Here is a 26,310-nt window from a genome sequence, read left to right as displayed (position 1 = left end):
CCCACTGCACTCCACTCGGCATACTGCTGAGAAAGGTTTGATGAAATTCCCGCCCACTCGGCCCCAGCAGTACCGGGCAGTAAAAAATGACGCACCGTCAGCGGACCACCAAAAAACAGGCAGACCATGTGTTTGACCAATTTCAGCCCCATTGAATCACCGCCAATGTGTTTGAGGTCTTTGTGAAAATAGAAAAATGGATTAAAGTCTACTGCTTTGCCTTAGTTTTTATCTTGTTCTTAATTTGATACAATGGAAGTCATTGCTTACACACTATATTTTTCCATTTCTTACTTTATGATTTTTGCAATGAAACTTTATTGACCATATTCCAAAATGTTACTGTTTCAATGTTAATCACAAATATGTGTATGAATTCTGACCACAGCATTATTAATATCAACATCCATTAATACTGTTAGATACAAATACTATCAAAACTTAACGAATCATGAAACGTTGTAAACAATTTTTCCATCAATAACTATAATAAGTATTTTATTTCTTTTGCCACTAACATGTTTTCTGTCATTTTGCCGTAATTAAAATACTTGATAAGTTGTAATGCTAAACATCATGAAGAAGAATCAGAAGAAACTAAATGGCACAAAAATCATACCTTTAATAATATAAAGACAATTTTGACGTGTTTTGAACTGATGCACAAACTGCAATCAAATAAGTAATTTAAGTTCCATTGTGTTTAAGAAGTCCGCATACTGCCCTGCCTAAACCCAAAAACTGCATCATCTGCCTTATTAGAGAAGTAAATAGCATGTGAACTCATGTTGCGTCAAAGCATGTAATTAGCCAATCGTGGATCACCTTACTGAATATATGAACAGCTGTTGTCTTTGCTGATTGTTTTCTCGGCATCAGATGAATTTATTAGTTGCAAATATCAATATGTTCTTCATTAGGCTGATCAGGTCAAATAAATTTGCCAAGGTATTTTGATTCCTCCCAATAGAGCAGTACGGCACAGTTTATGTATTCAGGGCTATATAGATCATTTAAAATTAATTAATTTGCTGACCGGTGTAGCTCCTATTTCAAGGAACAATCAAAACTACAGGCCATTTAGCATACATTAATCCATTCCTGTCAGAGATTAGTGCAAGACTTATTGATAAAAAAAAAGCATCTTAACCATTTCAAATAGAATTGATATGATTTAAAAGTAGAACAGGTGACATTAACAAGACATTGCATTAAATTGAGTTTTCACAGTTAGATAGAGCATACTTGTGAATGTAGTAAAGATTTTGAATTTTGATTTGCTTTTTGACAAGAGTGAAAAACATTGAAACGTTGAAGACATATTGGGATAGAATCATCCTGTTTTATGTCTCTCCCGATTTTTATTTCCATTGACATAAATGGAAGTAAAATCGGGAGAGATGTTAAACGGGCTGCCGATTTGCTATCACCCACTTTACACAATTGGACAAAGTCAAAATCTACCCCATGGTAGATTCTACCAAACTGTGTCACCTTGTAAATACTTTCAAATCAAAAGCTAAAGCACTGAAAAAGCGGTTTGAACAGTTAAAGCGATCCTAAAAATGATGTTTCCTGTGAAGAGAATGATGTTATCTATGTTCTGGTTCAAATATGTTAACATATCCCAACTCAGAACATCGATCCTTTTCACTGCTTCCTTCACAAAAATAATTGATTGTGACTTCCGTGTTCGAAGAATTAATGCCATGGCTGCTGGATTAACTGATCAATTGATTCTCATGAATGAAGTTTCTCCTTCACGAAGAGAGAGTAACACAATGACAATGGAAAGTAGAGTCTATTCAGGTAAAAAAATGTAAATTATTTTTCAGAGAACAAAGATTACGATGCATACCTGTCATACACCAAAGTAGATCCTGACCAGTGGAGTCAAGAAACCACAGAGGAAGACCGTTTTGCTCTGGAGATCTTACCAGATGTGTTAGAGAAACATTATGGGTACAAACTGTTCATCCCTGATAGGGACTTGATTCCCACTGGAAGTAAGTAAATCTTTTCCTGCCTTTGCTTTTCATCATTCAGTTCTGTCGATTAGAATTAAATAGAGCTATGCAAAGAACTACATATTTCTTTTGGTGATCAAGATGAGCAACTGTTTCAGCTATGGTTCATTGGTAGCATTCTTGCCTCTGAGTCAAAAGGTCGTGGGTTGAAGCCCCACTCTAGAGACTTGAGCACAAAATCTAGGTTGACACTCGAGTGCAGCACTGGGGGAGTGCTGCACTTTTGGAGGTGGCGTCTTTTGGATGAGATACTAAACCGAGGCCCCAAGTGCCCTTCAGGTTTATGTAAAAGATCCCTCGGCACTATTTCGCAGAAAAACTGGGGAATTCTCCACGGTGTCCTGCTCAATATTTATCCCTCAACCAACACCTGAAAACAGATGATTTGGTCATTATCACGTTGCTGTTTGTGGGGCCTGGTTGTGCGCAAATTGGCGGCTGCATTTTCTACATTATAATAGTGCCTACACTTCAAAAAGTACTTAATTATCTGCAAACCATTTTGGGCCATACTGAGGTCATAAAAGGCACAATATAAATATAGGTTGTTTCAAATACTATCTGCATTTAATTCATTGAGTTTATAAAATGGCACTGATTGCATAAAAATCAAACTAACTATGGAAATCTAGGACTAATCTCAAGCCATTTTTGAGTAAAAGCTACCCCTTTGTTGAATGCTGGTGAAAGGATTCCTCTCACACCTCTATGTCTGCATACAAAGGATTAAGTTCCAAAAGTACTGTACTTACTACAATTCCCTACATGCTACAAATCAACACACCTAATTTAAACAATGGTACTCAACTCTGTACTCAATCCTTCCCATTCTGTCTGGTTACAACTGACTATAATTCAATCTTTTTAAAATAGTACACATGAAATGTTAGCCAATAAAGGGCTATCCACCCTTCAGATCACATACTTTCCATTCAGATCTCATATGCACAATTCATAGCCAGAATCTCAGAATAATGTCTGTGGCCTGTACTTGACGTCTATCAGAACTAAACTCTTTGCATACCTCTCAGCTATAGACACATGGGAATTGGACTATTGCCGAATATAAGATATTCAAATGTGTCTTGTTATCTTTAAGCACTAAAATCATTCCATTATTGATCAGGTGACATCGTCCACTATGTTATGGAATATCGGCATTTTTGCTTCACGTATAGAGCTTTGTAACATTACCATGGCAGAAGTGCTTCTATAAATACTCTTAAAAGTAATGCACTAATCAACATGATGATGTAATATAAAGTAATGCACTAATCAACATGATGATTTAATATGTTTCTATTTAAATACGTTTTCACAAGTGTAAATAAGAACTGTCTTTTAATCTGTTATTTTCACAGTAACTGTTGACTTGTATGTATGTTCTAATGTTTATACTTACCATTCTCCGCTCCACTTATAGTATGGGCTGAGTCGCAATCCTGTGCTACGCAACACTCTTCGTGCCCCACTATAATCGGATGGGAGAACAGTAAGTACAAAGCTAACCATACAATAAAGCCTGTCTATCAAAATCACATTTGGGATTAGCTATATACTAGATTTTCTGATTTGTATTATTTTAACTTTGATGGTAAACCAGTTAAAATGAATGGACCACTGCCAGCATTCAATAATTCCAAGAATGTCTTAGCAAGGTTGTACATTGAGTCATTAATACATTGATTGGACTCACAATAAATGGGCCACTATAATCAGATAGTCAGACTGTACCAGTCATCTCTAAGAAAGGTTTTACTGCTTCTATTATATATATGTTACATTAGTTGATTGAGATCAAAAGCAAATCCTTAATCATACCCCAAATTGTTCTAATATCAATTGCTTAGGAGTCAGAAAATGGCCAAATTCAAGACAATTGGGCTTCAGATTTGCCTCTTGTTTGTACATTTTTTTCTATCATGTACAGGTATTTGCACAATGCTATTTTCTATCATGCCAAAAACCTTTTTTGCAGGCAACTCTGACCTGAGTATCAAACCCCTTATTCTATTTGTCACCAAGGCTGCTAATGTCTATCTTTGTAACATCTCCTATCTCTACCCTTACCTCACTACCACTGAAACCTTACCCATACTTTCATGACTCCAGGCTTAACTTTTTCAATGTCCTCCCGCTGAGTTCCACTCCACATAAACCCCAACACATCTAAATCATCATCATCATAGGCAGTCCCTCGGAATCGAGGAAGACTTGCTTCCACTCTTAACATGAGTTCTTAGGTGGCTGAACAGTCCAATACGAGAACCACAGTCTCTGTCGCAGGTGGGACAGATAGTCGTTGACGGAAGGGGTGGGTGGGACTGGTTTGCCGCACGCTCTTTCCGCTGCCTGCACTTGATTTCTGCATGCTCTCGGCGATGAGACTCGAGGTGCTCAGCGCCCTCCTGGTTGCACTTCCTCTACTTAGGGTGGTCTTTGGCCAGGGACTCCCAGGTGTCAGTGGAGATGTTGCACTTTATCAGGGAGGCTTTGAGGGTGTCCCTGTAACATTTCCTCTGCCCACCTTTGGCTCATTTGCCATGAAGGAGTCCGAGTAGAGCGCTTGCTTTGGGAATCTCGTGTCTGGCATGCGAACAATGTGGCCTGCCCAGTGGAGCTGATCAAGTGTGGTCAGTGCTTCAATGCTGGGGATGTTGGCCTAGTCTAAAGCTGCAGCATTGACATCCTGTGTCACACTAAGCCTCACTCACCTATTACCACTGTCCCTGTTCCCCAAAGCATCAAGTTCAAAATTCTCGTCCTCATTTATAAGTTCCTCCATGGCCTCATCTCAAGCAACCTCTCCAATATCCAGTGCATTGCCCTGTTACTTCATCACTATTGGTGAAGCTTTCAACTGTCTCAGCATAATCTCTAAAAAAAAATATTTTCCTAATCCCCTACATTCCTAATCCCCATCTTTAAAAGCCTCTTCAAAACTATGCTTTCTCTCTTAGTTCTTACACCATTTCCCCTCTGTGAAATGTTCTGGGACATTTGCCACATTAAAGATACTATGCATACATGCAAGGTGTTCAGTTGTTGTTGTTGAACTTATAAATGGTTACTGCAGATGATCAATGAGAAAACCTCAAAGAGCATAAAGCTATGAACATGTTGATTTAGGCGTAGACACTGTATATTTCTTGGGCACGCTTTTAAATTTTATGATAATGTAAGTAAGGCTGAGGCCAAATAATTTCTTGCTCATCCATTACATTCTTGGGGATTATAAGCAGACTTCAATGAAGGCTAATTAGGCGAGGCTAACACACTGAATGAATCCTCGCTGGACAGGAGTATGAATCTGAGAATCAGAATTTGGGGAGGGCGGGAAGATTTTCAACTTGCCATCTGGTTTTAAAACTCTTGGAGCAGATCAGCTGCTCGTTACAGAAACAGACTGATTTTCAGTTGCATTGAAAATCAGGGTGGTTGATCTGCAACATCAGTGTCTAGTTGAAAATCTACCCTTTAGTGCCATACCCTATCTGAGACTCATGCTCCCATCTAGTGAGGCTCTCCTCCAGAAGTGCAACCTCACTGAATCGGATCCTTAAAATACCCTTAAAATGCAAGAAAAGTCAAGGACAAGAAAAGATCATTTAGCCCATCAAAGCTTGTCGCTGTAGCTCCCCCATTTTAGCTTCCAATTGCAGTTTAAACAGGACTTGCCTCGTTTAATCTGATATATTGGAGATAGCGCAAGCTACAGATTCAATCTGCGTGTGGACTCAAACTGGAGCAGCTTCTTGCTGTGAGCTTTGTCACTGATTGCTACCGAGGAGCAAAAGGAACCAGTGTTGGATTCTGAAGGTGTTGCTAGGCACTGGAAGAATATAGAACAAGAAGCCTAAGGTTGGTCACTTTGGGGCTGAGCATGGAAGTCCTGATTGAGAACACAAATTGTGGTTGAGAATAAACAGTGGGGAGACTCAGCACAGGACCCTCAAGACAAAATATACATGTCAAAGGACTGAGAGATATTGAGGGTCACTGAAGCTGCACTGCGGGCCCAATGACTGGAGCTGGCAGGTTCCTAGTGAACAGGGACTGCAGAAAGGCCAAGTTCAGCACTGAAGAACAGACATAGATGAAGCAAACTTATCATCAGATGGGGGAAAATAAGAGAGCAGGGCCCTATAGAATAGAGCTACAGGTGGGGCTGAGAGTCACAGGAATGAAGACATGGGAAACATAACTAGTCGTGGCAGGAAGGTTTACCTGTGCACTGTAAATGAGGCACAGTGATGTAAATGTGTTTTGCAGAAATATCACAACCTGAAGAACTAGAGAGCTTGAGAATTAACGCAGATGGCACAGGCATGAAGAGCAGAGATACATGAGGATTAGTTGTGGTGGCACAGTATGAACAACAGAGAAGCACAACGATTAGCAGAGATGGTATGGGACTGAAGAACAAAACTGCATGAGGATTAACAGATGGTACAGGACTGAAGTGTATAGAAACATGAAGATTAGTAGAGATGGCGCAGGTCTGAACAACAGAGAAACATGAGGATTAGTAGAGATGATACAGGAGTTGGAAGGAGAAAGGCACAGGTCTGAAGAGTAGAAGAGCACAGTGATAGGTAGTGATCCAACAGAACTGAGTAGGAGGGACATTCATAGAATCAAAGAACGGTTACAGCATGGAAGAAGGCCAATCAGCCCATTGAGCCCATGTTGGCTCTCTTCAAGAGCGCTTCAACTAGTCCCATTCCCCCACCCTTTCCCCGTAGCCCTTCAAATTTCTCTCCTTCAGGTCCTGATCCAAATCCCTTTTGAAAGCAGTGATCGAGTCTGCCTCCATCACCCTTTCAACCAGAGTATTCCAGATCCTAACCGCTCGCTCTGTTAAAAAGTTTTTTCTTATGTCGCCTTTGGTTCTTTTGCCAATCACCTTAAATCTGTGTCATTTGGTTTTCGACCCTTCTGCCAATGGGAACAGTTGTCCAGACTCATGATTTTGAACATCTCTATCAAATCTCCTCTCAAACTTCTCTGCTCTAAGGAGAACAACCCCAGCTTCTCCAGCCTATCCATGTAACTGAACCCCTCATCCCTGGAATCATTCTCATTCTCGTAAATCTTTTCTCCACCTAGTACTGACCCTTGGGGAACACCACTGTATACCTTCCTCCAGTCCGAAAAACAACCATTTACCACTACTCTCTGTTTCCTGTCTCTTATCCAATTTCTTCTCCATGCTGCCACTGTCCCTTTTATTCCATTTGGAAATCCATGTGCACCACATCAACTGAATTGCCCTCATCAACCCTCTCTGTTACCTCATCAAAAAACTCAATCTAGTTGATTAAACACATTTTGCCTTTTTACAAATTCATGCTGGCTTTCCTTAATTAATCCACATTTGTCCAAGTGACTGTTAATTTTGTCCCTGATTATTGTTTCTAAAAGCTTCCCCACTACCGATGTTAAACTGTCTGGCCTATAGTTGCTGGGTTTATCTTTACACCCTTTTTTGAACAAGAGTGTAACATTTTCAATTCTCCAGTTCTCTGGCACCAATCCCGTTTCTAAGGAGGATTGTAAGATTATGGCCAGTACCTCCGCGATTTCTTCCTTCACTTCCCTCAGCGACCTAGGATGCATTCCATCCAGTGCTGGTGACATATCTACTTTAAGTACAGCTCGGGTTCTAGCACCTCGTCTTAATCAATTCTTATCCCATCCAGTATCTCCACTACCTCCTCCTTTACTATGTCTATGGCAACATCTTCTTCCTTGGTGAAGACAGATGCAGCGTACTCATTTAGTACTCAGCCATCCCCTCTGCCTCCATGTGTAGATCTCCATTTTGGTCCCGAATCAGCCTCACCCCTTCTCTTACTACCCATTTACTATTTATATGCCTATAGAAGACTTTTGGATTACCTTTTATGTTAGCTGTTATATTAATCTCATACCCTCTCTTTGCCCCTCTTATTTTCTTTTTCACTTCTCCTCTGAACTTTCTATATTTAGCCTGATTCTCAGATGTATTCTCGACCTGACATCTGTCATACTTGCTCTTTTTCTGCTTCATCTTATTCTCTATCTCTTTTATCATCCAGAGAGCTCTGACTTTAGTTGCCCTACCTGCCCTCCTAGTGGGAATGTACCTCGACTGTACCCAAACTATTTTCTCTTTAAAGGCAGTCCATTGTCCCACTATAGTTTTGATTCCAATTTACCCAGTCAGATCTGTTCTGTTCCCAATGAAATTTGCTTTCCTCCAATTAAGTATTTTTACTCTAGATTGCTCCCTGTCTTTTTCCATAGTTAATCTAAACCTTATGATACTATGATCACTGTTCCCTAAATGTTCACCTACTGACACTTGCTCCACTTGACCGACCTCATTCCCCAGAACCAGATCCAGCAATGCCTCCTTCCTCGTTGGGCTGGAAACATACTGATTGAGAAAGTTCTCCTGAACACACTTCAGAAATTCTTCCCAGTCTGTGCCCTTTACACTATTATTATCCCAGTCTATGGGCCCAAGTTTCCACATGATTTGCGCCTGATTTTTAGGAGCAACTGGTGGAGAACGGACTATCTTAGAAATCGCAATTCTCCACATTTTTTTTTCTGCAGTTCTAGGCAGGTAGAACAGTTCCACTTTGGAACAGAATTTTTTATTCAAAAGGGGGCGTGTCTGGCCACTGACGCCTGATTTCAAAGTTTCCACAATGAAAACGTATTCCAAACTAACTTAGAATGGAGCAAGTGAAGATTTTTGTAGAACTGAAAAAACCTGTTCTACACATTAAAAAATCAGGCGCAGGTTACAAATTAGGCGTCCGGAACGAGGTGGTGGGGGAGGGGGGGGGGAAGGGAAGTCATTAAATTCTATAATAAATCCTTATTTATACTTCTACAAATATTATACAAATAAATCCAATCTGAATAAACATTTAAAAGCAAAGAAAAGATTAAATAAACCATCTTCCTACCTGTGTGAAAATGCTTCAGCCATCGTTCGTTCCCGCGGGGGGGGGGGGACCGTCCTGTTCATTCCCGTGGGGGAGGAGCCGTTCCGTTCGTTCCCGCGGGGGGGGAGCCGTTCCGTTCGTTCCCGCGGGGGGGGGGGGGGACCGTCCTGTTCATTCCCGTGGGGGAGGAGCCGTTCCGTTCGTTCCCGCGGGGGGGGAGCCGTTCCGTTCGTTCCCGCGGGGGGGGGGGGGACCGTCCTGTTCATTCCCGCGGGGGGGGAGCCGTTCCGTTCGTTCCCGCGGGGGGGGAGCCGTTCCGTTCGTTCCCGTGGGGGGGAGCCGTTCCGTTCGTTCCCGCGGGGGGGGAGCCGTTCCGTTTGTTCCCGCGGGGGGGGGAGCTGTTCCGTTTGTTCCCGCGGGGGGGGGGAGCTGTTCCGTTTGTTCCCGCGGGGGGGGGGAGCTGTTCCGTTCATTTCCGCGGGGGGGGAGCCGTTCCGTTCATTTCCGCGGGGGGGAGCCGTTCCGTTCGTTCCCATGGGAGGGGAGGGGGGGGAGCCGTTCCGTTCGTTCCCGAGGGGGGGAGCCGTTCCGTTCGTTCCCATGGGAGGGGAGGGGGGGGAGCCGTTCCGTTCGTTCCCGAGGGGGGGAGCCGTTCCGTTCGTTCCCATGGGAGGGGAGGGGGGGGAGCCGTTCCGTTCGTTCCCGAGGGGGGGAGCCGTTCCGTTCGTTCCCATGGGAGGGGAGGGGGGGGAGCCGTTCCGTTCGTTCCCGAGGGGGGGAGCCGTTCCGTTCGTTCCCATGGGAGGGGAAGGGGGGAGCCGTTCCGTTCGTTCCCGAGGGGGGGAGCCGTTCCGTTCGTTCCCGCAGGAGGGGAAGGGGGGAGCCGTTCCGTTCCGTTCGTTCCCGAGGGGGGGAGCCGTTCCGTTCCATTCCGTTCGTTCCCGCGGGGTGGGGGGGGGGGAGCCGTTCCGTTCGTTCCCGCGGGAGGGGAGGGCCGTTCCGTTCGTTCCCGCGGGAGGGGAGGGCCGTTCCGTTCGTTCCCGAGGGGGGGGAGGGCCGTTCCGTTCGTTCCCGAGGGGGGGGAGGGCCGTTCCGTTCGTTCCCGAGGGGGGGGAGGGCCGTTCCGTTCGTTCCCGAGGGGAGGGAGCCGTTCCGTTCCGTTCCGTTCATTCCCGCGGGGTGGGGAGCCGTTCCGTTCGTTCCCGCGGGGGGGGGGAGCCGTTCCGTTCATTCCCGCGGGGGGGGGGGGCCGTTCCGTTCGTTCCCGCGGGGTGGGGAGCCGTTCCGTTCGTTCCCAACGGCGGGCGGGGGTGGGGAGGGAAATGGCTGCCTCAACTTTCTGAGGCTTCCTGCACCTTCTCACTGCTGCAAGAAGCCTCAGTGCTGACCATGGAAGGGCAATGTTCTTTTATTAAAAAATGTTCAAAAAAAACAGCTACAAAGAACGCGCAGCATTGCCGGCAGGAAAAAAACTAATTTAAATGGTACCCGCCCCCTCCCACTTACAAAATCGGTGCGAGTGTAGGCTCCGCCCCCCTGGGCGCCGCGCCAGACAGACAAGGAGCTGCAGGGCGCTCCAGAATAGCGCGTTTCTTTTTAGGCGCCGTTTTAGGCGCGAAAAACGGGCGCCCAGCTCGGAGGGGCGCCCGTTTTTTATCGTGTGGAAACTTGGGCCCTATATTAGGATAATTGAAGTCTCCCATTATCACTACTCTATAGTTCTTGCATCTCTCTGTAATTTCTCTGAAAATGTATTCCTCCATATTTTTCCGACTAGATGGTGGCTATAGAATACAACTACAGGTGCAACGTTTCAAATCCGGAACTCTGAAAACTGGACATTTTGTGCATAGCTGATGGAGTCGTCCAGAATCCAGAGTTATTGCCCGAAAACTGGACATTTTTGAGGCAAAATCCAAAATCCGACACAGATTCGGTCGAGGATCCCAGATTTCAGATAAGAAAATCAAGTCTGAAATCCAAATCCGTGCCGGATTGTGGGTGTTGCGGATTTCGGAACTCGCCGCTTAATACCCGACACAGATTCGATCGAGGTTTCCAGGTTTCAGACTATTGATTTTCTTGTCTGAAACCCGGAAAAACCCAAAAACCAGAATGGACACGCGGTCCCGAGGTTTGCGGATTTCTGATGTTGGACCTGTAGTAATGTAATGGCACCTCTATAGAGTCAGCTATGGCTCAGTGGGGAGTACACTCGGCTCTGAGTCAGAAGGTTGTGGGTTCAATGCCCCCTCCAGGAACAAAAATCCAGGCTGACACTCCAGGGCAGTACTGAGGGAGTGCTGCACTGTCGGAGGTGCCGTCTTTCAGCTAAGGCGTCAAACCATGGCCCCTTCTGCTCTCTGAGGTGGACGTAAAAGATCCCATGGCATTATTTCGAAGAAGAGTAGGGGAGTTTTCCCTGGTGTCCTGGTGAATATTTATCCCTCAATTAATATAACAAAATCAGATTATCTGGTCATTATCATATTGCTGTTTGTGGGAGTTTGCTGTGCACAAATTGGCTCCCACATTTCCCACATTACAACAATGACGACACTCCAAAAAGTATTTCATTGGCTGTAAAGCACTTTGAGATGTCCGGTGGTCGTGAAAGGTACTATATAAATGCAAGTCTTTCTTTCCTTCGATTATTTCTTAACTCTAACCAAATAGATGTCCTTGACCCCTCCAGGACATCCTCTCTCTCCAGCACTGTAACATTTTCCTTAACCAATACTGGCCACAGCACCTCCTATCTTTCCTGAACACCTTATATTCAGGAATATTTAATACTCAATCTTGCCCTTTTTTGAGCCAGGTCTCCGTTATTGCCCCAACATCATATGGGGCTGGATTTTTGGTTCTGCTCATTTTAGGGCGGTAATTGCGACGGGGCGGTAAAGTCTGCACCCAGGAGCACTTTGCCCCTCAGTCAGCAAAATTCAGCAGCTGGGCCCTGAGTGTGGGGCGGAGCGCTAAGGAAGGCCTTACACACCTCTCTTCGAGTGCTCGGCTGGCTGAGCAAGCGAAAATCCCGAGCTAAAAAGCCGGCCTCGACGCCCTCTCTGAGAGGCCTGGGAGAGGGGAAAAAACTGACAAAAACCCACCAAAAACATTCCCAATAAATAACTCATGCCACCACAAAATAAATCGTAAATAACAACAATCACACTTGTCTGAGGTCGACATTACTTACTGCAGCCGTTACTGCTTGGACTGCCCGCTTTCACCTTGCCCTGCGGATCACTACGGATCAGGCGGCAGCCAAAAATCGAGACGGTGTTGTAACCAGGGGCGTTGCACATCGGCTCACCTCATCCAGGTGGTAATGCTCCGTGCCCTGCTGAAACCAGCACCAAAAGTCCCGGCAGGGTGCTGGAAACTGGCTGCCCGCCCGGAAGTGCTTACTGTCGCTACTCCGGAGCGAAAACAGAGGCGGCAAAAAGCCACAAATACAGCCCCATATTCCCATGTGGCTATTTGCGTGTGCTGCTCACCAACCTTGTTTGCTATTCTTCCTGCGTTCACATACATACACTGTAAACATATCTTAGACCATCCTGTGTTCTCTCTTAGTGTGACCCCCACGTAATACTTTACTATTTCTTGCTTTCGTGCTATCCGTCTCTCCCAATCATTTGTGCCCTTTGTTCCTCCTTTATAATGCTACATCCTGGTGGCCATCCCCCTGACAACTTAGTTTAAACCCTCCCCAACAGCACTAGCAAACCTCCCCGCGAGGATATTGGTAACGGCTCTCTTGCGGTGCAACCCGTCCGGCCTGTATAGGTCTCAATGCCTCAGGAATCAGAAGCCCTCCCTCCGGCACCATCTCTCCAGCCATTCATTCATTTATCCTATTTCTGTACTCACTAGCAAGTGGCACCAGGAGTAATCCGGGGATTATTACCTTTGAGGTCCTGCTTTTTAATCTCTTTCCAAGCTCCCTAAAATCATCCTGCAGGACCTCTTCCTTCTTTCTACCTATGTCGTTGGTACCAATATGGACCATGACCTCTGGCTTGTTCATCCTCCTCCTCAAAATATTCTGCAGCCGCTCATTGACATCCTTAACTTTGGCACTAGGGAGGCAACATACCATCCTGGAGTCACATCTGCAGACATAGAAATGCCTGTCTGCTCCTCTAACTATTGAACCCCCAACCACTATTGTTCTCCCTCTCTTCTTATTCCACCGCCTGTACAGCTGAGGCACCCGTGGTGTGGACTTGACTCTGGCTGTATTCCCCGGAGGAACCATAGCCCTCACCACTACTCAGAACAGAATAACGAGATGCACTCAGGGGATTCCGACACTACCTGCCTGGTCCTCCTCTTCTGTCAGGCAATCATCCATTCCCTCTTTGCCTGTGCATCCTTAACTGCGGGGTGACCACCTCCATATAGAAACATAGAAACATAGAAATCTACAGCACAGAAGGAGGCCATTTCGGCCCGTCGTGTCCGCGCCGGCCGACAAAGAGCCGCACGGCCCTGGGTCAGCAGCCCTGAAGGTTACATATAAACCTATGAACAATGAACAATGGCGGAAAGGTAAAGAGCGTCCGGCCCAACCAGTCCACCTCCTATAACTGCGACACCCCCTACACCGCAACATTCTCCACTCCACCCCAACCGGAGCCATGTGATCTCCTGGAAGAGGCCAAAAAACAGGTAAAAAACCAAGGCCAATTGGGGAAAAAAATCTGGAAAAGTTCCTCTCCGACCCATCCAGGTGATCAAAACTAATCCAGGAGATCACCTTGGCCATATTTGATTCCCTACAGTACTTACCATCGTATCTGCGCCAGCCAACAAGAGGTTATCCAGTCTAACCCCACTTACCAGCTCTAGGTCTGTAACCCTGCAGGTTACGGCACTTCAAGTCCCCATCCAAGCACCTTTTAAATGTGGTGAGGGTTTCTGCATCCACCACCCTTCCAGGCAGTGAGTTCCAGACCCCGACAACCCTCTGCGTGAAGAAGCCTCCCCTTAAATCCCCTCTAAACCTTCCACCAACCACCTTACAACTATGCCTCCTCATAATTGAGCCCTCCACTAAGGGAAATAGGCCCTTGCTATCTACTATATCCAGGCCCCTCAAAATTTTATACACCTCAATGAGGTCTCCTCTCAGCCAATGAGAATAAGCCCAGCCTATCCAATCTGTCCTCATAGCTAAGATTTTCTATTCCAGGCAGCATCCTAGTAAATCTCCTCTGCACCCTCTCTTGTATAATCACGTCCTTCCTATATTACGGTGACCAGAACTGCACGCAGTACTTCAGCTGCGGCCTAACCAGAGTATTATACAATTTAAGCATAACCTCCCTGATCTTGTATTCTATGTCTCACCCAATAAAGGCAAGCATTCCGTATGCCTTCTTAACCACCTTATCCACCTGGCTTGCTACTTTCAGGGATCTGTGGACAAGCACTCCAAGGTCCCTTTGTTCATCTACACTTTTAAGTGGCTTCACACTTCTCCGGATTAAATTCCATTTGCCATTGTTCTGCCCACCTGACCAGTAGGTTGATATCCTCCTGTAGTCCACAACTTTCCTCTTCATTATCAACCACACAGCCAATTTTAGTGTCATCTGCAAACTTCTTAATCATACTTTGTATATTCAAATCTATATCATTGATGTATACCACAAAAAGCAAAGGATCCAGTACAGAGACCTGCGGAACTCCACTGGAAACATCCTTCCAGTCACAAAAACATTCATCAACCATTACTCTTTGCTTCTGACCTCTAAGCCAATTTTGGATCCAACTTGCCACTTTGCCCTGTATCCCATGGGCTTCAACCTTCATGACCAGTCTACCATGTGGGACTTTGCTAAAGTCCATATACATTGCATTGTACTCACTACCCTCATCGACCCTCCTAGTTACCTCCTCAAAAAATTCAATCAGGTTAGTCAAACCCGATCTTCCCTTAAGAAATCCATGCTGACTGTCCCTAATTAATCCTTGCCTTTCCAAATTTAGATTTACCCTGTCTTTCAGGATTTAAAAAAATAATTTTCCCACCACTGAGGTTAGGATGACAGGCCTGTAATTACTCAACCTATCCCTTTCTCCCTTCTTAAACAGACCATACCCAAATCTAAAGAGGACTGGGAAATGATGGTCAAGGCCTCTGCTATTTCCTCTTTTATTTCGCTCAACAGCCTGGGATGCATTTCATCCGGGCCTGGGGACTTATCTACTTTCAAAGCTGCTAAACCCCTTAATACCTCCTCTCTCACTATGTTTATTTCATCCAGAATTTCACACTCCTCCTCGATAGCAGTATCTGCATTGCCCCTTTCCTTTGTGAAAACAGACGCAAAGTATTCATTAAGAACAATGCTAGCATCTTCCGCCTCCACACAAAGATTACCCTCATAGTCTCTAATAGGCCCTACACTTTCTTTAGTTATCCTCTTGCTCTTAATATATTTATAGAACATCTTTGGGTTTTCCTTAATTTTACTTGTCAAGAATTTTTCATGCTCTCTCAACATTCCTAATATCCTTTTTAATTTTACCTCTGAACTGTCTATATTCCTCTCAGCATCACGGATGCACCGCAGTGACACCGACTGCTGCTCAAGCTCCGAAACCCAGAGCTCGAGCTCCTCCAGCTGACGACACTTCCTGCACACGCGGTTGTCCAGGACCAGGGAAGCGTCCTGGAGTTCCCACGTGGCACAGGATGTGCATTCCGTTGGACCGAGCTGCCCTGCCATGCCTTTATTTATTTGACTATTAACTCATTTCTTTTCTTTTTTTCAGTAACTTAACAGAAATAAGCTTAGGACTTCAAAAAAAACAATCCATTCCTCCTTTTCAGTCCGACATCGCCGCTCCACCAATTCCTGCGCTCACAAAATTCCTCACTCTGCTTGCCAATCACTCAGTTTGTGAATCTCCCAGCTCTGTCTCCAAGCTCTGTGCTCAAGCTGTCAGAGGATTTAAGGAGAAATCACACAGGATATGTGGAGCAGAGATGTTGAGCAAAGGTCCCAAAGGATTAAATAGAGGTGCTGCTCACTGTATTTCTGCTTGTGATTCCACTATTTTATTTCGGCTTATGGATTTCTGGAAAAGTAGGAATGCAATGTAAAAGTATGACTCCTTGCATTACAATCTGATCTCACTTCATATAATATTATACCAAATCCTACACTCATGTACGCACCCATTATGGAGACTTGTGACACCCCAGCCGCAATGCCTCCATATTCTTATCAGACTCTTCCTTTAGCTTCTGCTTTTCTCTGTATTTGTGGTGTTTTTCCCCTGTGTATTTTCGGGTAAATTTCCCATACTCACACAAATTCACTGGATTTCCACCCCAGTCACAAATCTCCAAGAGATTGCAAGCCAGGTGCACGAGGACTTATTTTGTTTGCCCCCATTACTTTGCGGCAGCAGCTAAGGATGTGAATGAGTGCATTCCTGGGCTACACCAGAAATCCCACCAGATGCACCTCTGACAGGCCCAGCTGAGGGATAGCATAGGTTTGCTTCTGTGCTGAATGAAGGAACCCAGTAGTGAAGAGTCCAATCGTAATCAATTACTTTTCCACTCTGGGCTAGGAGTTGCAAGAAAAATAGAGCTCTTCGGCTCGACCCCTGCCCAGGTTGTCCCTCACAGAGCAGCAGGTGGTGCTCTGAGATGCCCATGTCTCCACGGGGCGAGCCCTCCTGCTATGCTGCTACATGTACGAGCACTCAATCCTGATACTTACATGACTCTGTATCCAGAATTGCCAGTTCAAAGTGGTAGGCATAAATTGTGCCCCACTGCTCTTCTGGTGGTGCAACAGCACCGTGGAATTGGGGCCTTGATATATATTGTAATGCACAGAGCTAGTTTCAGATTCACCGCTTTGAAACAAACCACATTTAAAATGAATTTTAGAAATTCAAATCGTTTCGTACATCATTTTATTCTGTGCTCATTTCAGTTCAAACACCTTGCCCTCCTTTCTTTCAAAATGTGTTGTTTTTTCTGAAAATTAAATTAATTGCCATCTGTCTCTCAAAGCCTCTATTTACAAGGCACTGCTGAACAGAAGCCAAGAACTTCTCAACAGAGATGAAGGGTAAAGCAGAGAGAGATTCGGACCACTCTGGCGTACTTTCCAGTGACTGTTTTCACGATGCTGTCACTGAATGCCCCAGGGTGGATTATTGCCTGCTTTTTTGGCTATGGGACAGTCCTTAGTGTGTGGACACCCGTGACACAGGGAGACAAACTATAAAAGTAGGAAAACTGTTGGAAAATGCAAACTAATACAGTGATTTGTTTTTTAAACAAGTTTCCTGCATTTAATTGTAATGCTCTGTAATAATTAAAAAGTACATCAGTGGCATCTAGTGACAAAAAAAGTTAGCACTACACTGAATGTTTCTTTGTTTTGACAAAATCTAAATACTGAACATTATTTGATATCTGGCTTCATTTCTAATCTACTTTGTTCGTATACAGGGGTATTATGAATCCCCATTAGCATACATTATCACTTCATTATGATTGATTTTTGTTTGTGTGACAATATTTTTTGTGGTTCCCAGGGTGTGCGCGGGGTTAAAATAATAATGGCTTGCATTTATATAGCGCCTTTTACAACATAGAAACATCGAAAATAGGTGCAGGAGTAGGCCATTCGGCCCTTCGAGCCGACACCACCATTCAATAAGATCATGGCTGATCATTCCCTCAATACCCCTTTCCTGCTTTCTCTCCATACCCCTTGATCCCCTTAGCCGTAAGGGCCATATCTAACTCCCTTTTGAATATATCCAATCAACTGGCATCAATAACTCTCTGCGGCAGGGAATGCCACAGGTTAACAACTCTCTGAGTGAAGAAGTTTCTCCTCATCTCAGTCCTAAATGGCCTACCCCTTATCCTAAGACTGTGTCCCCTGGTTCTGGACTTCCCCAACATCGGGAACATTCTACCCACATCTAACCTGTCCCATCCCGTCAGAATCTTATATGTTTCTGTGAGATCCCCCCTCATCCTTCTAAACTCCAATGTATAAAGGCCCAGTTGATCCAGTCTCTCCTCATATGTCAGTCCAGCCATCCCGGGAATCAATCTGGTGATCCTTCGCTGCACTCCCTCAATAGCAAGAACGTCTTTCCTCAGATTAGGAGACCAAAACTGAACACAATATTCCAGATGAGGCCTCACCAAGGCCCTGTACAACTGCAGTAAGACCTCCCTGCTCCTATACTCAAATCCCCTAGCTATGAAGGCCAACATACCATTTGCCTTCTTCACCGCCTGCTGTACCTTTATGTCCACTTTCAATGACTGATGAACCATGACACCCAGGTCTCATTGCACCTCCCCTTTTCCTAATTTGCCGCCATTCAGATAATATTCTGTCTTTGCATTTTTGTCCCCAAAGTGGATAACCTCACATTTATCCACATTATACTGCATCTGCCATGCATTTGCCCATTTACCTAATCTGTCCAAGTCACCCTGCAGCCTCTTAGCGTCCCCCTCACAGCTCACACCGCCACCCAGTTTAGTGTCATCTGCAAACTTGGCGATATTACACTCAATTCCTTCATCTAAATCATTGATGTATATTGTAAATAGCTGGGGTCCCAGCACTGAGCCCTGCGGCACTCCACTAGTCACTGCCTGCCATTCTGAAAAGGACCCGTTTATCCCGACTCTCTGCTTCCTGTCTGCCAACCAGTTCTCTATCCACGTCAGTATATTACCCCCAATACCATGTGCTTTGATTTTGCACACCAATCTCTTGTGTGGGACCTTGTCAGAAGTCTTTTGAAAGTCCAAATGCACCACATCCACTGGTTCTCCCTTGTCCACTCTACTAGTTACATCCCAAAAAAATTCCAGAAGATTTGTCAAGCATGATTTTCCCTTCATAAATCCATGCTGACTTGGACCGATCCTGCCACTGCTTTCCAAATGCGCTGCTATTTTATCCTTAATAATTGATTCTAACATTTTCCCCACTACTGATGTCATGCTAACTGGTCTATAATTACCCGATTTCTCTCTCCCTCCCTTTTTAAAAGGTGGTGTTACATTAGCTACCCTCCAGTCCATAGGAACTGATCCAGAGTTGATGGACTGTTGGAAAATGATCACCAATGCATCCACTATTTCTCGGGCCACTTCCTTAAGTACTCTGGGATGCAGACTATAGACTATCAGGCCCCGGGGATTTATCGGCCTTCAATCCCATCAATTTCCCTAACACAATTTCCCGCCTAATAAGGATATTCTTCAGTTCCTCCTCCTCACTAGACCCTCGGTCCCCGAGTACTTACGGAAGGTTATTTGTGTCTTCCTTCATGAAGACAGAACCAAAGTATTTGTTCAATTGGTCTGCCGTTTCTTTGTTCCCCATTATAAATTCACCTGAATCTGACTGCAAGGGACCTACGTTTGTCTTCACTAATCTTTTTCTCTTCACATATCTATAGAAGCTTTTGCAGTCAGTTTTTATGTTCCTCAGGATGTCCCAAAGTGCTTTACAGCCAATGAAGTGTGGTCACTATTGCAATGTAGGAAACACAACAGCCAATTTGTGCACAGCAAGGTCCCACACACAGCAATAAGATAATGACCAGATAATCTGTTTTAGTGATGTTGGTTGAGTGAGAAATATTGGCCAAGACACCGAGGAAAACTCTCCTGCTCTTCTTTGAAATCTACCTCTTTGACCAAGCTTTAGGTCAACTGTACTAATATCTCCTTTTGTGGCTCAGTGCAAATTTTGTTTGATAACACTCCAATGAAGCAGCTTGGGGCATTTTACTATTTTAAAGGCACTATATAAATGGAAATTGTTGTTGAATAGTGCCATCGGGTCTTTTATGTCCACCTGAGAGAGCAGCTGGGGCCTCAGAAATGAGAGCGGTACCACTGAATCACAGCTGACATGTAGCAGCCAGCATGGCATTGACCGGAGCCTTGCCGCATATGCACCTCTCGCCATTTTAACAGGTGCATTTTGAGCAGCTTGTGAAAACCGCGCCCCAGGGAAACATTGAATTCAAAAGTCATGGTCTCTTGATGTCATTCAAACCCCGACTGCATATTCACCAGCAGCAGCCAGGTAAGGGTTTGGTGCTGAGCTCGCCAGGGAAGCCTGACGCCGAGGATCTGCAGGCCCCGAAAAGGGCCGAAAAGGCAAAATTATTTATTTTTTAAAGGTTTCTTTGGAGCTGAAGAGGAGCAGGAGTCCATGCAAGCCTTGCGCCTTCTCTGAACCAGGCTTCCCACTACTGACCACTTGGGACTCTTCCCCTCTTCACCTGACTTGCTGGTTATCTTCATTTGTAGTCTTTTGCCACACTCGCCTGACTCCCATCTGCCAGCCTGATGCTCATTGTCTCCGAGTTCCAGCGGGAGTCATGCCTGGCCTCATTAAATGAAGCCTGTGAGTTAAAATAGCCCGAGCCTCACGCTGGTGAGCTGGAAAAGACGGTGACGGAGGGCAGTCTGACACTTGCTTCTGCTGGCCCCACCCTCGCTGATTGCTCCAAGTTAAAATCAGGGTGATTAACAGTGCTGCTTGATATCTTTTTCAGGTAGTGGCAGGAACTTAGTGATGCTTAAATCAGGGGGTTAACAGATGGTAGACATCCATGATAAAGAAATCATAAACAGACTCTGGTGGAGTGGGTCTTTGATGGGTCTTTTCCTGCAATGTTTTTCTAAAGTAAATTTAATAAAATACAATGCTAAAGTAGATTGTTAGTCAGAAAAGTGGTGGTTGTAATGGGGGTAGATTTTGAATTTCACCAGCAGGCAGACAATTGTTGGGAGTGGAAGGGCTGCCTGGTTTAGATGGCACCCAATTTCCCTCTCCACTGAGTTCAATGGAAAGGGAAATCGAGCAGTGCATATAACCGCGGCAATCCACTCCCAACAGTCTTTTGCCCAATGGTGAAAGGTAAATCTGCCCCCCACCGCACCACCCCCCCATCCCCCCGCCCCCCCCGTCGCACCATGTTTCATTAATTGTTATCAATTGTCATATTAAGATTTGTTAACTCCTGAAATGATCATTGGTAAGTGCATTTACATCTATGCTCACTGACCTGAAACTTACTGTAATTGTTTTTTTAATCAAATCATGGGTGCACATTTAAAACAATAAAACATTGATTCAGCAACAGGAGTGTGGCAGGAGTCACACAGACAAGAATTATGTAATGAAGTAAACATTAGATTCATTCTAATATTTTATTGGTCCTAATTCATGTGCCACTCTCCTTTGGAGATATTTCCATCCCATTCTTGTGAATTAAAACCAGTGTGGATGAAGAATATTTCCTCTGGCCAATATTTTGTAGCAAAAATATAAATGCATCCCTTTTGAACATGTTTCAAGTTTTACAACCAATACCAAGTAGAAGAAATCTTACGTCATTTCTTTATAATGTTGCTATGCGTAGTGAAAAATATGGTCATGCGAATAGTGTCATACATGTTATTACAATGTCAGCCAATTTATATGAGCAAGGATTCCTACCACTTGTAAAAGGAGCTGTCCCACTTTACTTTCAGCGTATGTTGAAGATGTGGCACGATGCATTGATCAAAGCAAGAGACTAATTATCATTCTGACCCCGAACTATGTCATAAGGCGAGGCTGGAGTATCTTTGAACTGGAAACCAGACTGCGCAACATGTTAGTCACGGGTGAAATAAAAGTGATACTTATCGAATGCAGTGAACTTCGAGGAATTCTAAACTATCAGGAGATTGAGGCGCTCAAACACACGATCAAGCTTCTTACGGTTATCAAGTGGAATGGACCTAAATGCAACAAACTGGATTCCAAATTTTGGAAACGTTTACAGTATGAGATGCCCTTTAAGAGGATAGAGCCGATTTCTAATGAGCAGGTTTTGGATGCTAGCGAGCAGGGCCCATTTGGGGAACTGCAGACAGTGTCTGCCATCTCCATGGCAGCAGCGACCTCCACCGCTCTGGCCACCGCCCATCCGGACCTACGCTCTACCTTTCACAACACCTACCACACGCAGATGCGGCACAAGCATTACTATCGGAGCTACGAGTACGATGTACCTCCTACTAGTGGCATCATGCCCTTTTCCTCATTGGGTAATCAACACACATACTGCAACATCCCCATGACACTTATTAATGGGCAGAGGCCCCACAATAAAATAAACAAGGAGCAAACTCCAGATGAGGTTCACACAAACAGTGCAGTATTACCACTTTTGCCAAGGGAGACCAGTGTGTCCAGTGTCATTTGGTAACAACTAGTGGGGTAGTTTGACCCCCTTCAGGTTACACAGTCTGGTGCCTGGGACCATGGCCTTGACTGCTGCTGTTATACAAAAAGAAATATGAAAACACAGGGTCTTGTAGATAAATAATTTGTTTGTAACATCAGAGTCTTCCTGTTCTATTCTTGCCTGTCACTACTACATTTATGATTGTTTTCTATGTTCTATGTTATTAGAACTGATATCAGAATTTTTAAAGGGACTGGCAAGCATATCCATGTCATATAGAGAAAGAAAAAAAAAGACATGCTTTTTTCATGATTAATGTAGATGGAATTGGCTTGGTTTTGATATTTTATTGAGATGCTTTTGCAAGGTTGTGTGATAAAATGTGTGAGGAATTTTTCCATTTTCCATTTCAGATAAAGGATAATTATATAAAGCCACAGACCGTTTTCTGAAATGTGACTTGTTGAGGGCGTGTGCGTTATTACATTACATATTAAGTCGTAGGCATTATATATCAGAGACACTGAACTCTAAAGTGTATATTGTAGGTGATGTTTTCACTTCAATATCATACCCGGTCAGTCTGAGGTACCCCTTCAAATTCAGAAATTCACTGAAAGAACTTTCTGATTATTATTGCTGACGACAAACTATTAAATGGAAGTTGATGAGGTGAAGTAGATATAGTCCTAGCGCAAACTATTGGTGATCACAAGATAATCATACTTTTCTTCATTAATAATAAATCCCCATTATACTTTCAGATATCTATCACGACTAATGTAAAAAAAAAGACACCTGGCAAACAAGGCTCATAATTATAACTAACAGAGAAGACCCAATATTACTGTTCAGGTGTCTTAAGAAATTTATGCCCTTGTACAACACTAAATTAGTCTTCCGCATATTTGAGAATATTGTGCAAAGAGATGTTGCACTTCTTACAGGGAAATGCACTTGATGAGAGATTTTTAACTTAACTTTGACATCAGTGCACAATTCCTAGAGTAATGATCAAAAAGCATAGTTATACTTTGCATAAATGCTTTGTCTAAAGATGGTTAGGGCCATTTCTACCTCTACAATAATAAATGGTATTGCAGAAGAAAAAAAATCTTGAGTTTTCTTTTGTGTTTTGGCTGCAACTGAAAACGTTGGTTTTCAAATAGTCAGATCACACCGAGCATTAGGGCAGCATGTTTCTTACTTTTTATTACGTTTGCACACTTCTGAATATATTATTGTCATTAGTTTTTTTTGTTATTTACTTGTGGGTCAGTGTAATAGTGGTGTGTAATGCCTCAATTCACTATATACATCACAGTTTGTTATATAGGGACCGCAAAAACATTGCTTGTCCATGTTTTAAAATTAAAACTTTTTTTTTTCAAATGCTGTTGTCAACTTCATTCATTCCCCATCGTGGTAACTTCAGATATATCTCTGCCCACAGTATTCAGTCACTGATGTCGGGTTAGATCATTTAAAATCGTTTCATGCAACTTATTCTCACTTTTATTTCTCGTCAAAAGAAACAATGTATTCTGTCACCACTCCGCTTTACTTCATTCTGTTTATTATGTCTTTACAAGCCTAAATACCAAAAAGCATGGTAGTCTCCACTAGCAGCATGCTTTCCTTATAAACACATGCTAGACTATGTTTTTCACCAAAGCAGCATGTTTTCCTTATTATAGACAATCAGTAGCTCTTAATAATTCTTCCACTGCCACCAAATTGTTAATTAGACATAGGGTGACAAGCAAGGTAACCGACAATGATATTTGTAAGAAATAGGCTTCTTATTTGGAGAAAGGAATGCAAATACACATATACCGTACAATCCAGAAGGTTCCACAGGTAAAAGAGACAGCATTCTTTGTTCTGCTTTCGGATTTTGAAACATAAAATTGGGGACGTGACATTTGTTTTGCATAACTAACTTGCCACAAAGGCTGATATATTTAACAAATAAAGCCCCACATACGGCATTGTTTTCAATTGTATTTTATTCCCCCCACCTTCCCCATTTTTATTTTCCTTCATTAATATCTCTCACATTGATGCAACCTCTGAAGATGAAAGGAATGCCTTTCCTCCACAGTTCCTGATATGTCTGCTTGTTAGTGGCAGAAGTGTGTGAGACAACCCCAGCGTGCCAAGCAACAACTAATAAAACTCATCACACATCTTGGTTGATTAGTTATAGGTGTCGACTTTCACCCGTGCTCAAACCTTTGGCCATTGAGGTGCCAGATAAATGGCTTTTCTGCTGAGCATGTGAACATGTGAAAATATTCAACTGAGGAGGGCTAATTTCAGTGAGTTGAAAAGGGATCTAGAAAAAAGAAACATAGAAAATAGGTGCAGGAGTAGGCCATTCGGCCCATCGAGCCGAATGGCCGATGGTTTGGAATCAAAGATTGGCAGGTAAAACAGTAAATGAGCAATGGGAGGCCTTCAAAGAGGAGCTAGTTCAGGTAGAGACTAGACACATTCCCAGAAGGGCAAATAGAGGCATAGAGGACAAAAGCAGGGATGTTAGGCTAAACCTTTATAAATCACTGGTTGTGCCCAGCGAGAGTATTGTAGCCAATTCTGGGAACCACACTTTAGGAAGGAAGGTCAACACCTTCGAGAGAGTGTAGAGGAGATTTACTAGAATGATACCAGGCAAGCAAAACTTCAGTGAGGTGGAGAGGCTAGAGGAACTGGGATAAAAACAAGACATTTCTGTTTTTATATCAGATTTCCAGCATCTGCAGTATTTTGCTTTTATATTATAGAAGCTGGGGTCGTTCTCCCTAGAGCAGAGGAGGTTATGGGGAGGTTTGATGGCAGTGTTCAAAATTTTGAAGGGTTTTGTTAAGATTAATAAGGAGAAACTGTGTCCAGTGCAGAAGAGTCATTAACCAGAGGTCACAGATTTCAGGTAATTGGCAAAACAACCAGAGCCAACATGAGGATAAATAAATTATGCAATAAGTTCTTATGATCTGAAATGCACTGTCTGAAAGGGTAATGGAAGCAGATTCAATAATAATTTTCAAGAGGGAGTGGGATAAATACCTGAAAAGAAAAAAATTGCAGGGCTAGGGGGGAAGATCATGGGAATGGGACTAATTGGATAATTCTTTCAAAGAGTCATCACGGGCACGATGGGTCGAATGGCCTCCTGTGTTGTACCTTTCTGTGATAACTTGACACAGACAATGTTGAATTTGGAGAACAGTTTATTTTTGAAAGGATTAGAGAAAAATACATTCAACAGTAGAACATTAATGTAATAAATTAATCATATTTCATTATAATATTTATGTAATATTAGCTCTGCAACATTCTACCATATTTAATTGTTTGTAATAGTAACATCAATATCATATTAATAAGCATTCGGTAGCTATAATTTAAATATGGGTTCATGAATCATTAAAATAAATCGATAAAGAAAAATATTGTAACATGTATGCCACATGGATTTCATTTGATGATTTGGCAGTACTGACTTTTTTCAAATTAAAATAAAGATAATACAATAAAATCCAGTGTATAGATCATTGTTGCAAAAGTAGCATTCAGGATTTTCTACCTACCTGAATTAAAAATTGAGTGATGTCCCATATAAATAAATCAATTATACTGTGTTTGTCTGTGTCAATGGAACATAATGTTTACATCCCATTGATGCATAAACTGCGGTATAGCTCCAGTTTAAAGCTGCTAGTCTGAGAGTGATTGAGATTTGGCGAGTGGAATGAAACCAATCGAAAGAGATAGCTTCACACTACTAATGTTTGACCTGAGCTGTGATATATTTGCAGCCAGTTCTCAGTCAGCCATAAACCTTTATTTTTTAAAGCTTAGAGATCTCAGACAGTCCACTAGAATGCCTTTAAATTTTTAATTTTAGTAAAGAGCAACGAGATAACCAGCACTTTACGAGCATGTCAAAAATGTCAATACCATTACAAAAGTGGTGAGTGGAGCTTCATGTATACACGTAAATATTCTGGACCTGGTAGGATCATTTACTGTTGCTGGTCCATATCACCCTAAAACAGAAACTGGTA

The 26,310-nt window shown here is 43.4% G+C and overlaps 1 protein-coding gene across 7 annotated transcripts in view; it reads left to right on the top strand.

Moving 5' to 3' along the window:
- The window catches only part of LOC139276015 (interleukin-1 receptor accessory protein-like 1), a 1,534,993-nt gene extending 1,511,361 nt beyond the window's left edge, over positions 1-23,632 (top strand). For 6 of the 7 annotated variants that reach the window (XM_070893365.1, XM_070893368.1, XM_070893363.1 and 3 more), the window contains 3 exons: positions 1,836-2,006; positions 3,451-3,519; positions 21,540-23,632. In XM_070893365.1, coding sequence (XP_070749466.1) covers positions 1,836-2,006; positions 3,451-3,519; positions 21,540-22,261 — 962 coding nt within the window. In that variant the 3' untranslated portion in view covers positions 22,262-23,632. The remainder of the gene's footprint in view (positions 1-1,835; positions 2,007-3,450; positions 3,520-21,539) is intronic. The other variant, XM_070893362.1, reaches the window with a different exon arrangement.
- Positions 23,633-26,310: the final 2,678 nt, after the last annotated feature.

This window comes from Pristiophorus japonicus, chromosome 11, assembly GCF_044704955.1.
Source record: "Pristiophorus japonicus isolate sPriJap1 chromosome 11, sPriJap1.hap1, whole genome shotgun sequence".
Classification (NCBI taxonomy): Eukaryota; Metazoa; Chordata; class Chondrichthyes; family Pristiophoridae; genus Pristiophorus; species Pristiophorus japonicus.
The sequence above is the reverse complement of the archived record's forward strand: the minus strand, read 5'-3'. Positions and strand labels throughout refer to the sequence as shown.